Raw genomic sequence first — 13,293 nt, forward strand, 5'->3', positions numbered from 1 at the left:
AAATTTACACTTGGAAGCTGCCCTACGCAATGATATTCACAAGACTTATGCAAAAACTAAGATTAATTTTCTAACCGCTAGTCTACACAGTAAAATACACATGTACAGTTCACTTCTTTGCAGAACCACGTGAACAAAAACAAAGACTAAATTAATTTATAGTTTATCACACAAGTGCTGCTGCTGCTGCTCTGCTGGGTGTCCTCTCGGGTCAGCAGTGCCCAGATAAAATCATAATGTGTGTGCACAGCTTACCAGAGGTCCAAAATACTGCATCCATGTCTAAAGCCTGCTTGATACTTATCTCTGTTAAAGACACATGATTATTGTGTTGATCGTAATAACTTTAGTGAACATGTTGTACATTACAGAGACGAGGCTCATTAACCAATAGTTTGTCTGACTACTTTCCTGTGAAGGTTAATAGTTATTTGCAGTGCAATTCCAGGATTGAGAATTGTCTTGTTTTGAACCTCAGTTAGCTTTGCACACCTCATCTACACTTACTTCTGGACTCCCATTAATTGTATTATTGTGTATCTTTTTTTCTGATTCATCACTTGGACTATACAAATATTTAAAGTAGTCTTGAAATGCTGGTACATTTTTTGTTTTCATTCTTTTGTTAGCAAGGCAGATTGAACAGTAACTGACAAAACATGATATCTACCTAATGCACTTCCATTTTCTTCATATTCCATATTGTTTTCTATTTTTACTCTTTGTTAAAAGTTTGTTGTTTCTGCTGAAGTCCTCTGGAACACATTTCCAAATAGTTTTACTTAATTAAACATATTTCCTCATGTGCCTATTATTGTTTCTCTGAACTCTCTCCTACTTGTTAAAATTTGTCTCTTCTTTTTTAGATTTTCTTTTGTTTTCTTTGAATCTGCAATATATTTTATTGTTTGCAAAAATACTTTTATTAAATAATTGCTTCATTCATCGTCTGTGTAATCTATGTTTTGTAAGATACATTACTTTTTCTATATGTCAGACTTCCACCCTGCTGAGTCCATTTCTTTATAGTTTTTTTTTACTTTATCATGTGTAGCTATTCAAAACTGGTTTAGGGGCATCACATACTTTGCAGTTTCTTTCATTATATAAAAAAGGTTGTAATTTCATTTTTAGTTCCATCTGTCAAATAAGTTTTCCTTTTTGATTTCGTCTGGAAAATTTTGCTAAGTATTATGATTGTGTGGTTCTCAGAAAATTCTAGTAACATACAACTTCTGTTATTTCTGGTATGAAGTCCCACATTATTTTCTTATAGTGGAACTTGTTTGTCATGTATCACGTTCTGTTAACTCTGAGACCTTTACCTCATCAGACTGTGACCACATTGATCCACAGGTTTGAATGATTTCTGTGGCACATCTTTTGTTGATATTTAAAGCTTGCTTGCTATCCTGCCAAAGATATACATTCATCTTCTTGTTTATAGTATAGCATCCTCTTGAATTTTCTTCCTGCTCTGTTTCGTTGCAGTAAAGTACATGACTTTATTGTTATGTACCCTATAACTCTACTGCATCTAAAGGTCTGTGCAGACATGGATATTTTGTATTTAGCTAAGAATAAACACAGTAATTGTTTCCTTGCAGAGCATGTGCAGATGCTGATGTGCATAGGTTATCTGCAGATATCCACAATAATAATTGATATCTTATGAAAGTAAGTAATGATCAGTAAAGTGCCCACCTAAACTTCTAAAATGCACGACAGTAATATTATTCTAGAACAGGCTGTTTCAGCTCGTGGAGCATTGTCACTCTCTTTGAACAGTCAAATGTGCAGGAATACCTTGGAGCATTGTCGCTTGCAGTGAACAAACTGGGCGAGCACAATGGCACCTTGTGATTTGTCATCCACACCCTACATGATCGCCAACCTCATACTGAGAGTATCCCCCATCACACAGGCTCCAAGCTGCTACAGTGAGTGGTACACTGTATAGGTTCTATTGTGCAATGCCCTGGAGAAGAATGTAGTGCATTGCTAACATCTGCAAGGGATAAAGATGATAACAAGTTGTCCTTGCCAGTTTTCCACGTTTTTAAGTGTACTTTCTGTTTCCATCCTATAAGCATATGCTTCACACCTAAATTATTTCTCTTTCTTTTGCAGTAACAGAGCTCAGTTACACACTTTCAAAAAGCAACCACTTTTTGATAAGTAGGCTCTTGTATAATAATAAAAAAAAACTTATTTGGAATTTTTATTTCATAATCTCACCCTCTGTGTGGTGACTGTGGACACCCAGTCCATGAAGGAAACACCTGTGTTCCACCATCTTTGTGTATAAATTGTTGTGATCGCCCTGTCTGTGCTAGCCAGACTGCATGAATAACAAGAAAGTAAAGAAGGTCAGAGAGTACAAGCCCGTGGATCGCCTATCTTATGGTGAGGCTCACCAGAAATATGACTGACTCCACCCAGTGTAGATTTCTTCAGATTTTGCCTCATTGAAATCCTTTCCCCCTCCTCCCATTTCCTTACCCCCAGCTCCATCCCCCTCTCCCTCCTCCTCCCCGTCCCCTGCAGTTCCCATGCCCTGCTCTCCGGTTGTAGCTCCCCCTCTTGGCCAAAGAAGTGCCCCCCCCCCCCCTTTTTTCTTCAGTACCCACTGGTGATGGCATTCCCCCTTGGACCCTTCTCCCCCTGCGTCACCCAAGCTGGAAGTCTAGTATCACAACTCATCCACGAAATGCACCATTTGTGCACCTGAAAGTTGCTCACTCTCTTTCGGCCGTAGATCTTGCAGAAGCCTGCTCTCCCTCTGTGCCTTGCCCTCCTTGTCATCTGAAAGAGGAGAAGAAGAAGCATAAGATCCAGGAGAGCCCCCCTCCCTCCTCTGGTGCCCCCCAGAGTTTCCATCTCACTCCTCACAACCTGAGTCTGACATCTTTTTTATGGATGTCACCCCATCCTCATCAGTGACAACCGCTGACTGAGTGAAATGACCTCTCCTCGGCTTCTTCATATCTAACCTGGACTCTCGCCACATGCTAATCCAGTGGAATTCCAACAGATATTATCGTTAACTACCGAAAATACAAGAAGTTGTTTCCTCTTACTCTGCATTCTGTCGTGCTCTACAAGAAATGCACTTCCGTGATTATGATGATGATGATGATGATGATGACACTCCAATGTGTGGTGGTTATTGGGTGTTCTGTCGGAACCGTGCCAGCCCCGGGATAGCATCTGGAGGGGTCTTGCACTTGATTTGCACCATTGTCACTAGTGACTGGATCCCCCTTCAAGACAACCTGGGAGCAATAGTGGTAAGAGTGCAAACGGCCCCAGCAATCACCTTTTGCAATGTCTACCATCCCCCAAGTTTCATACCCCAGGTAGACCACTCACTTCCTTATGTTGAACTGTCTACCTCACTAAAACAACTCCCGTCCCATATTTCCTCTTCAGCAATTTCAGTGAACACCAATCCCTATGGGATAGCGCCACTTCAATGGATAGGGGTCTTCTAATTGACCAGCTTATTGCAGACTTTGATTTGTCTCCCCTCAATGATGGTTCCCTTACCCACTTCAGTACCACTTGAGGCACCTTTTCTGCCATTGATCTCACGGTCTCCTCACCTGCACTCGCGGTTTCCCTACATTGGTCATCCCGTGATGATCTTTGTGTATTGTATTTTTTTATTGGTTCTGTTGTCTACATAGCAGCTTATGCATAAGACATTGGACAAGTCAAGTTATAAATATACAGGCTGAAAGTCATTTCAAGGCATACATATTTAAGGTTACAATAATACACTTTACGCATAAGTATTTATATAACGCATTTCATAAATTTAAATATTCTTCAATGGAGTAAAAGCAGTTATGCTGTAAATATGACTTTAGGGATTTTCCAAATGTATTGACCTCTGTGATAGCTTTTATGTTTTCAGGAAGTTTGTTATAAAGCTTAATTCCCATATGAAAAGTACCTTTTTGGCACAGTGCTGTGCTGATTTGAGTCATATGTAAGTTTCTGTTTTGTCTGATAAAGTGATCATCTATATCACAGTTTTTTTGCAGTCTCCAGTCCTTACCCATCACATTTAATTTAAAGAACAAAAGGGTTTCCATAATGTATACACATGGTAATGGGGGAATACCAGATTTCTTAAACAGGGGTTTACAAGAGTCTCTAGGCTTGCACCCAAACAAGATTCTAATGGCCCTTCTTTGTAGTTTAAAAGTGCTATTAGCTGTTTTAGAGTTTCCCCAGAAGGTGACCCCATATCTAAGACGGGAATGAAAGTATGCATGATATGCATTCAATACTGTTTTCTCACTACAGCATGATTTTAATGAACAAAGAAGGTAACATGTTTTGCTCAGTTCTGTATTGAGATATTCAATATGCTTATTCCATCTGATGTTACTCTGCAGCCAAAGTCCTAAGAATTTGGTTTCAGTATTGTTACCAACTGGTTCGTCATTGATAGAGATTGATGGGATAAACATGTCCTTGTTAGGAACATTGTGGAATTTTAGAGCAGTGGTTTTCTTACTGTTTATTACAAGCTGATTACTCTGTGCCCAGCTGCTAAGTTGTTTCGTGACCGCGTTTACTGTCTGGTGTAACTGTTCATCGTCGTCTCCTTTTAGTAGAATCGTGGTGTCATCTGCAAATATGACTGTTTTGTGTGCATCAACATTTAAGCTTAGATCATTTATGTACAGAAGAAACAGAAGGGGTCCCTTTACTGATCCTTGCTGTTTTTATTTATAGATTTCATAAGTTTGTAATACATAACTTTTTCCAGTACTTTAGAGATGCAGGAGGAAATTGTGATGGGTCAGTAGTTATTTACATTGTCTTTATCCCCTTTTTTATATACAGGAATAACTTTTGATGTTTTCAACACTTCGGGGAAAGTGCCTGCCTGAAGTGAGCAGTCACATAAGTGTGTGAGTACTTCAGTTAGGTTTGATGCGCTCTTCTTTAACATTGTTGCAGGTATACCATCAATACCTGCAGATTTTGAATTTTTTAGACCTTTCATTGCTTTAGCTAGTGCATCTTGTGAAACAGAACTGATGTACATTGATCTTCTACATGCACTTATTTTATATTCATTTGCCTGGGTGCTTTTAAAGTTCGATTGTAACGTATTATCAGCAACACCTGTGAAAAAGTTGTTAAATGTGTTAGCTACTTCTAAGGGGTTTGTTACCTTTTTATTTTTATGTGACAGTGTTATATTTCTGCAAGATTGTCTGTATTCTCCACATTCTTTTTTTATAACACTCCACATAGCCTTTGATTTATTAGCAGCATTATAAATGATTTCATCATTATGCATTATTTTTGCTGCTTTTATTACTTTTCTTAATATTTCGAAATATTTTTTATAGTATGTGCATACTTCAGATGAGGAATTTTTTGAGTTACATATTTCATGAAGTAGTCTTTTCTTCTGACATGAAACCCTTATTCCCTTTGTGAGCCAGCTGTTTGTTCTAGAGTTCCCCCATATGGTTAATGTTATCAGTGGGAATGCAAGTTCAAAGAAATGGGTTAATGTATCGATGAAAGTGTTGAATTTTTCATTTATATCATTCATTTTGTACACTCCTGGCCATTTTTCTTTCTGTAATAAGTCGTTGAAGTAGTTTACATTATACTGATTATAACTTTGATATGCTGTTCTGAAAGACATGTCGTTAATAATACTGCCTTGTACTTTTATGCTTAACATTTGAGCAAGATGGTCACTAAAACCTGCAGTGAAAATTTTTATTGAGGTGTTGTGTAAACTCTTCTTGACTAGAAACTGATAAAGAGCTGTTAGGCAAGTTTCTGTTACTCGGGTAGCTGCTTTTACTTCAGCCTTTAAATTGTAGGATGTTGCAAGGTTCAAAATGGTCTCCCTGTTTCCACTATTCGTGAGGAAATCAATATTGAAGTCACCACAGATTATCAATTCACAATCCATTTTATTTACTTTATTTAGCAATGACTCCATTTTGTTTAAGAAAAGTTCAAAATTGCCGGATGGTGATCGGTAAACTGTAGCAATAACCAGGTTGAACTGAGTAATTTTTATAGCTGCAGTTTCATAATCCTTTACGACATTTGTCCTAATTAAGTCAGGTAGTGCAATAAAATCTACATCATCCTTTGTGTAAATTGCTACCCCACCCTGCTTGCTGTTTTTCCTGCAGTAGTAAGCAGCCAAAACAAATTTGTTTATTTTCGTATTCTGGATTAATTCTGGGTTAAGCCAGTGCTCAGAAATGCATAACACTGAGATATCATTAAGTTCATGTGTTAACAGTACGTTAATTTCATCCATCTTATTACGCAGGGATTGCACATTACGGTGATAAATTTTTAGTACGGGCGTATTCACAATTTGGTAATTGGGAATCATATTTACAGCATCGCATACATCTAGTTTAAATTAGGAATGTCAGCAGTGTTGTATTTTCGTTCTTCTTTCTTGTTTATTTTGTGTCTGTGACCACTTTCCAGTGATTATATTGTTCACCTGCCGCCGCCAGGCAGACGGCCCCCACATTGGGCATTCCACAGAGCCAGTCGGTCTTTATATATGTCTGCTATGCACTTAGATAGCTCTCTCTCAGATTGCATTGATGCGGGCATGCGAGAAGTCCCCGACACTATCCTTCACGCCACTGGCACTGCGATCCCCCTATCCACAGGTCCCCACCGTCGTCGACCAGTACTGTGGTGAACCGAGGATGTGGGAGTAGCTATCCAGGACCGCTAATGGGTGCTACAGTGATTTAGACGACACCCTTTACAAACCGACCTTATCACTGTTAAGGGTCTTCGTGCTAAGGCCTGCTACTTTATTAACCAAAGTAAAAAGGAATGCTGGGAGTGCTATGTTTCCTCCCTGTGGACATATGTCTCTTCATTGCTGGTTTGATCCAAACTCCATAGCCTTCAGGCCTGCCAGCAACAATCAGCTGGATAAGGGCTTATCCTGCAGGGTGCTCCGTGTGCTGATCCATCGGTCCTTGCAGAACACCATGCAACACACTTTCCGACAGCATCAGTGCCTTCTTCCTATCCTGCTACCTTTCTCCAGCAGAAACGACAGAGTTGGAGAATCCCCCCTCTGTTTCAACCCCCACCAAGCTGAAGCCTATAATGAATCCTTCACTAAATTAATGGAAATTTGTGCAGGCTCTTAACTCTTCGCATGACGTGGCCCCAGTCCCAGATTCCATCCACAACCAGATGGCCGACACTTAGATGTTACCCAGAGACATCTACTTATGGTCAACAACTGTATTTGACTCGTGGGTGCCTTCCCCTTGCTATGATGAGACAGCGTAGTTATCCCCATCCTTAAGCCCGGGAAGAATCCAACATCTCTCGACAGCTACCAACCGATTCGCCTGACCCACATACTTTTTAAACTGCTTGATAAGATTGTCAGCTTCAGATTATGTTGGGTACTCGAATCTCGGGGCCTTTTGCCACCCTAACATTGTGTCCTCTGGGAAGGATGATCTACAACTGACCATTTACTCAGATTGGAAACAGCAATCCAACAGGCTTTTACTAACACCCTCCATGACTGGGGCTTTCAAGGCCCCTTCCTATTTTTATATACACAAGTTTTTATCCCCCCCCCCCCCCCCCCCCTCGGCTCTTCCGGGTTAGAGTTGCCACCTCATTCAGCACTCCTCGGACTCAAAAGAACGGTATCCCACATCTTCTGTGTTACGTGTCGCACTCTTCCTTGGCGCCATCAATGGCCTTGTAACCTCTGTTGGGCCTCTGGTTACGCTGGCATTTTATGTTGACAATTTTTGCATCTTGTGTAGCTCCCACTCGGTAGCATCTACTGAACGCCAGCTGCAAGGTGCCATCTGATGCACCTCTTCGTTGGCCCTTTACAGTGGCTTCCAGTTTTCTCCCTCCAAAATGCAGGTTATACATTTTTGCCTTAGGCCTACAGTACATTCTGATCCAGAACTTTATTTAGGCGACCAGCACACAGATATAGCGCAGTCCCATTTCTTGGGCCTTTTTTTAAAATAAAGCTGATGTGGCTGCCCCATATTCGCTACCTGAAGACTACATGCATGCAGAAGCTTAATACTCTCTGCCTCCTGGCCCACACATTTTGGGATGCAGACCATGCTACTCTTCTCCATCTGTACCGTGCTTTGGTATTGTCCAGACTGGATTACAGTTGTCAGGTTTATGGCTCAGTGGCTCCTTCCACTCCGAAGCTACTTGACCCTGTTCATCATCACGGGATGCGTCTGCCTATCGGTGCCGTTCACACTAGTGCTGTCAACAGCCTCCTGGTAGAAGGGAGGATTCTCGCTCTAGAAATACAATGGAGCCAACTTCTGGTTTCTTACACAGTCACCATTCGAAGATTCCCTGACCATCCCGTGTACCCCATCCTCTTTGCAAACGAGGGATGTCTCCCTCCTGATACCTGTTGTCTGGTGAATTGCCAGTTGTAATACATTTCACTTCCATCTGTCTGGATCTCCATCTCCAATCACTGGAGTGTGCCCCATGTATTTCCTCCCCGCCCCTCCCTCCCCGCCCCCCCCACCCCCACCCTCCCTTCTCCTTGGATTCTGCCTCACCACAGATTCGGACTGACCTATTCCAGGGTCCTAAGGTCTCTAGTGCTTGTGTGGTGTTCCGGTGTCTCATATGTTCCATCCTTGAAGAGTTCCTGGGTGCTACCAACTTCTACACTGATGGTTCTAAAACGATAGATCAGCCAGGATACACTTTTACATCTCCTACTGGCGTTGAACACCATTTACTGCTGGGATCATGTAGTGTGTTCACAGCAAAGTAGCTAGCCATTAACAGGGCCCTCCATTTTGTTACTCAGGCCTCCCTCCTCCCTCTGCCATCCATGACCTTCACTTTGCCCATTATCGAGCCACCTGCTCAGTTGCCTTTCTCTGGGTCTCAAGTCATGTGGGCATCCCAGGGAATGAACTGGCTGACCGTTTGGCTTGTGGGACAGGCACTTACCCTCCCATTCCCTTTCACGATTCCAGATGCAGATATGCGGATTCACATCAAATCTCTTTTTGCCCAAAATTAGAGTGACATATGGTGCACTGCTGCTCTCACAAGGGAACCTCCCCATCTCACCCCCCTCAGATTTAATTATAAGTTGGCCCAGTGGATAGGCCTCGAAAAACTGAACACAGATCAATCGAGAAAACAGGAAGAAGTTGTGTGGAACTATAAAAAAATAAGCAAAATATACAAACTGAGTAGTCCATGTGCAACATATGCAACATCAAGGACAATATGTACTATGGAGCGTTGTGGTCCCGTGGTTAGTGTGAGGAACTGCAGAGCGAAAGGTCCTCGGTTCAAGGCTTCCCTCGAGTGAAAAATTTACTTTTTTTTTTCGCAAAGATATGATCTGTTCGTTCGTTCATTGACATCCCTGTTCACTGTAATAAGTTGAATGCCTGTGTTTTGCGACCGCACCGCAAAACCGTGCGATTAGTAGACGAAACGACGTGCCTCTCCAATGGGAACCGAAAACATCTGATCACAAGGTCATAGGTCAACCGATTCCTCCACAGGAAAACACGTCTGATATATTCTATATGACACTGGTGACAGCATGTGCGTAACATGACTGGAATATGTTGTCAACCCACCTAACTTGTACACTTGGCGAATGGGTAAAACAATTCTTCTACATTGCCCGATTTAGGTTTTCTTGTGGATGTGATATCACTCCCAAAAAAGTGATGAAAACATGACAGTTTGTCACATAAACTGCAACAAATGAATGTAACAGTTTCACAGTCGCACAGTTTTCCCTGTGCTCTGTCAAAACATGTTTTTCATACAACGTCCCCATACTACGGCGCAGTTACCTCGCATCAGATGGACAGATAATAATTGCCTGAAAATAAAAAATTAAAATTCTGAGCCGGCCAAAGTGGCCGTGCGGTTAAATGCGCTGCAGTCTGGAACCGCGCGACCGCTACGGTCGCAGGTTCGAATCCTGCCTCGGGCATGGATGTTTGTGATGTCCTTAGGTTAGTTAGGTTTAACTAGTTCTAAGTTCTAGGGGACTAATGACCTCAGCAGTTGAGTCCCATAGTGCTCGGAGCCATTTTTAAAATTCTGACTCGAGGGGAGACTTGAACCGGGAACCTCTCGGTCCGCAGCTCCTCATGCTAACCACGGGACCACGACGCTACTGGGTTTATACTGTCCTTGATGTTGCCTATCTTGCGCATGCACTACTCAGTTTGTATATTTTGCTTATTTTTTTTCATAGCTCCACACAACTTCTTCCTGTTTTCTCGATTGATCTGTGTTCAGTTTTTCAAGACCTATCCACTATGCCAACTTATAACTAAATCTGAGGGGGGTGTGATGGGGAGGTTCCCTTGTCAGTAATAAACTCCACACAATCCAGGAGACTACTGCAGTCTTACAGTCTTCTTTCCACTCCTCTCAAAAGGAGTCCACTGTCCTATGCCATCTACACATCGGTCTAACTAGGCTCACCCATTGCTTTCTCTTACGTAACAAGCCACCCCCACAATATGGTTGTGGAGCCAGACTGTCAGTATCGCGTATATTGGTGGAATGCCCTCTTCTTTTGGCCCTTTGTACTAAGTATAACCTCACAATTCCCTTGTCTTTAATATTAGCAGATGATTGACGGATGGTTGAACTGGACCTCAATTTACTTTGTGAAAGTGGTTTTTATTTAAAGTTATAATGTTTTGCTTTCCTCCTGGGTTTGGGACCCATGACCACTCCCCAGTGCAAAGACCTCTTCTTTTTATCCCTCTGGTTTTCCAGTTTCTAGATTTGACCCACCCTTTTGTGCAGTAGATATTTTACTCCGTTAACCAGCATGAGACATCGGTTTTCACAGCCTTCTAGGGACCAGATTAGATAATATCAGGTGTGATGTGACTTCCAGCACAGAAAAATTTCATGTTTTAATTTAAATAAAATTAAGCAAATAAATAAAAACATAGTTTCCCATTGACATTGTGCCAGCTGTTTTCAACTCTGGGTTACTCATTTGGGAAACTTTGACATAGAAGGTATTAACACAACACAGTTCACTTACCACAGCAGTACTACGAAACTTTCACATTCCCACATATTCTATTCGGCATTTGAATAACTTGATGAATGGAGGTTGTACAGTGCATAGGCAATGCTCTTATTTAAGAGGAGCATAGATTAAATACCCAAGTGGTTATCCTGATTTATAATTTCTGTAATTTTCCTATACCATGTGCAGATTTGCTGGAGTGGTTCCTACAACAAAATAATAGCCCATTTCCTTCCCAATTCGTGCTGATGCTCAATCACTAATATACGTTAAAATTCTAACCTTCCATTATTTCTGTTATTGTGACCCTTCTTTTCCAAGCAGAATTCACTACGTCTTCCATTCTGTAATTGTAACAAAGTTTCCAGTAGTAAATGGACTAATATTTTTTAGCAATTTTTATATATATTCCAAGCAGAATTCACTACGTCTTCCATTCTGTAATTGTAGCAAAGTTTCCAGTAGTAAATGGACTAATATTTTTTAGCAATATATATATATATATGATTATAATAGAGGGAAACATTCCACGTGGGAAAAATATATCTAAAAAGAAAGATGATGAGACTTACCAAACAAAAGCGCTGGCAGGTCGATAGACCAGCGCTTTTGTTTGGTAAGTCTCATCATCTTTCTTTATATATATATATATATATACACCCAAGTGGTTATCCTGATTTATAATTTCTGTAATTTTCCTATACCATGTGCAGATTTGCTGGAGTGGTTCCTACAACAAAATAATAGCCCATTTTTTTAATATATATATATATATATATATATATATATATATATATATATATTAAAAAAATTGATTGTTGGTGTATATTTGGGTTTTCTAGAGTGATGATTACATTTTTTTGCACAACATTTCAATGACTTACCATGCCGAATTTGGGAAGTGCTGTTACCATGCATGAAATCACTTTTCACAGCACTCGAAAAAGATGGTTATGTAATGCATCGAAATATTATGTGCAAAAGTGGAATTCTCATCTTGGCTGGAAGCTCGAAAACATACCGCCAGTTTTGCATATGGTGTTGTTTCTCTCATTTTCAGTTGAGAGATGTAATATGAAACAACATATCAGCTGTGCTTGTTGTCCCCACCCCTAAATTTCACATGCAGTGATTTTAAACTGCATGTTGCCAGATGTGAAACGCTAGTGTCGCACATGCAGGCAACGTGATAGATGCAGAGTCTGGTCGCTGGTTGGGTCATCAGAGTGGGCTCGGTGCTGGGCTGGATTCGTACTACGAGTACCTTCTGAAGTCATTTGTGCTGTTTGGTGATGCCAATGACTACGCCATGTTTTCAGAGGCCTACAAGAACATTAAACGATATATGCGCAGAGGGTAAGTTGTGTTCCTTTATTATTGTGTGTTCACTAATATATTCTGAGATAAAACACTTGTTCTAATTGGAAGTGTGAAATCTGATGTTGGTATTGTAGTTATATTGTACACTGAATTATTCAGTTTTTGAGTTCAGAAAAATTGAAATACCAAAGGGTTCTCCTGTGTGTTGACTTACATTGCTTTATTGTTGACTTACATTGCTTTATTGTTGACTTACATTGCTTTATTGTTCTACATCTACATCTACATTTATACTCCGCAAGCCACCCAACGGTGTGTGGCGGAGGGCACTTTACGTGCCACTGTCATTACCTCCCTTTCCTGTTCCAGTCGCGTATGGTTCGCGGGAAGAACGACTGTCTGAAAGCCTCTGTGCGCGCTCTAATCTCTCTAATTTTACATTCGTGATCTCCTCGGGAGGTATAAGTAGGGGGAAGCAATATATTCGATACCTCATCCAGAAACGCACCCTCTCGAAACCTGGCGAGCAAGCTACACCGCGAAGCAGAGCGCCTCTCTTGCAGAGTCCGCCACTTGAGTTTGTTAAACATCTCCGTAACGCTATCACGGTTACCAAATAACCCTGTGACGAAACGCGCCGCTCTTCTTTGAATCTTCTCTATCTCCTCCGTCAACCCGATCTGGTACGGATCCCACACTGATGAGCAATACTCAAGTATAGGTCGAACGAGTGTTTTGTAAGCCACCTCCTTTGTTGATGGACTACATTTTCTAAGGACTCTCCCAATGAATCTCAACCTGGTACCCGCCTTACCAACAATTAATTTTATATGATCATTCCACTTCAAATCGTTCCGCACGCATACTCCCAGATATTTTACAGAAGT

At 41.1% G+C, this 13,293-nt stretch overlaps 1 protein-coding gene across 1 annotated transcript in view; it reads left to right on the forward strand.

The window, feature by feature from the left end:
- The window catches only part of LOC126185117 (ER degradation-enhancing alpha-mannosidase-like protein 1), a 189,814-nt gene that overhangs the window by 103,455 nt on the left and 73,066 nt on the right, over positions 1-13,293 (forward strand). The window contains exon 5 of the mRNA XM_049927935.1: positions 12,268-12,442. Coding sequence (XP_049783892.1) covers positions 12,268-12,442 — 175 coding nt within the window. The remainder of the gene's footprint in view (positions 1-12,267; positions 12,443-13,293) is intronic.

The sequence above is a fragment of the Schistocerca cancellata genome, chromosome 4 (genome assembly GCF_023864275.1).
Source record: "Schistocerca cancellata isolate TAMUIC-IGC-003103 chromosome 4, iqSchCanc2.1, whole genome shotgun sequence".
NCBI lineage: Eukaryota > Metazoa > Arthropoda > Insecta > Orthoptera > Acrididae > Schistocerca > Schistocerca cancellata.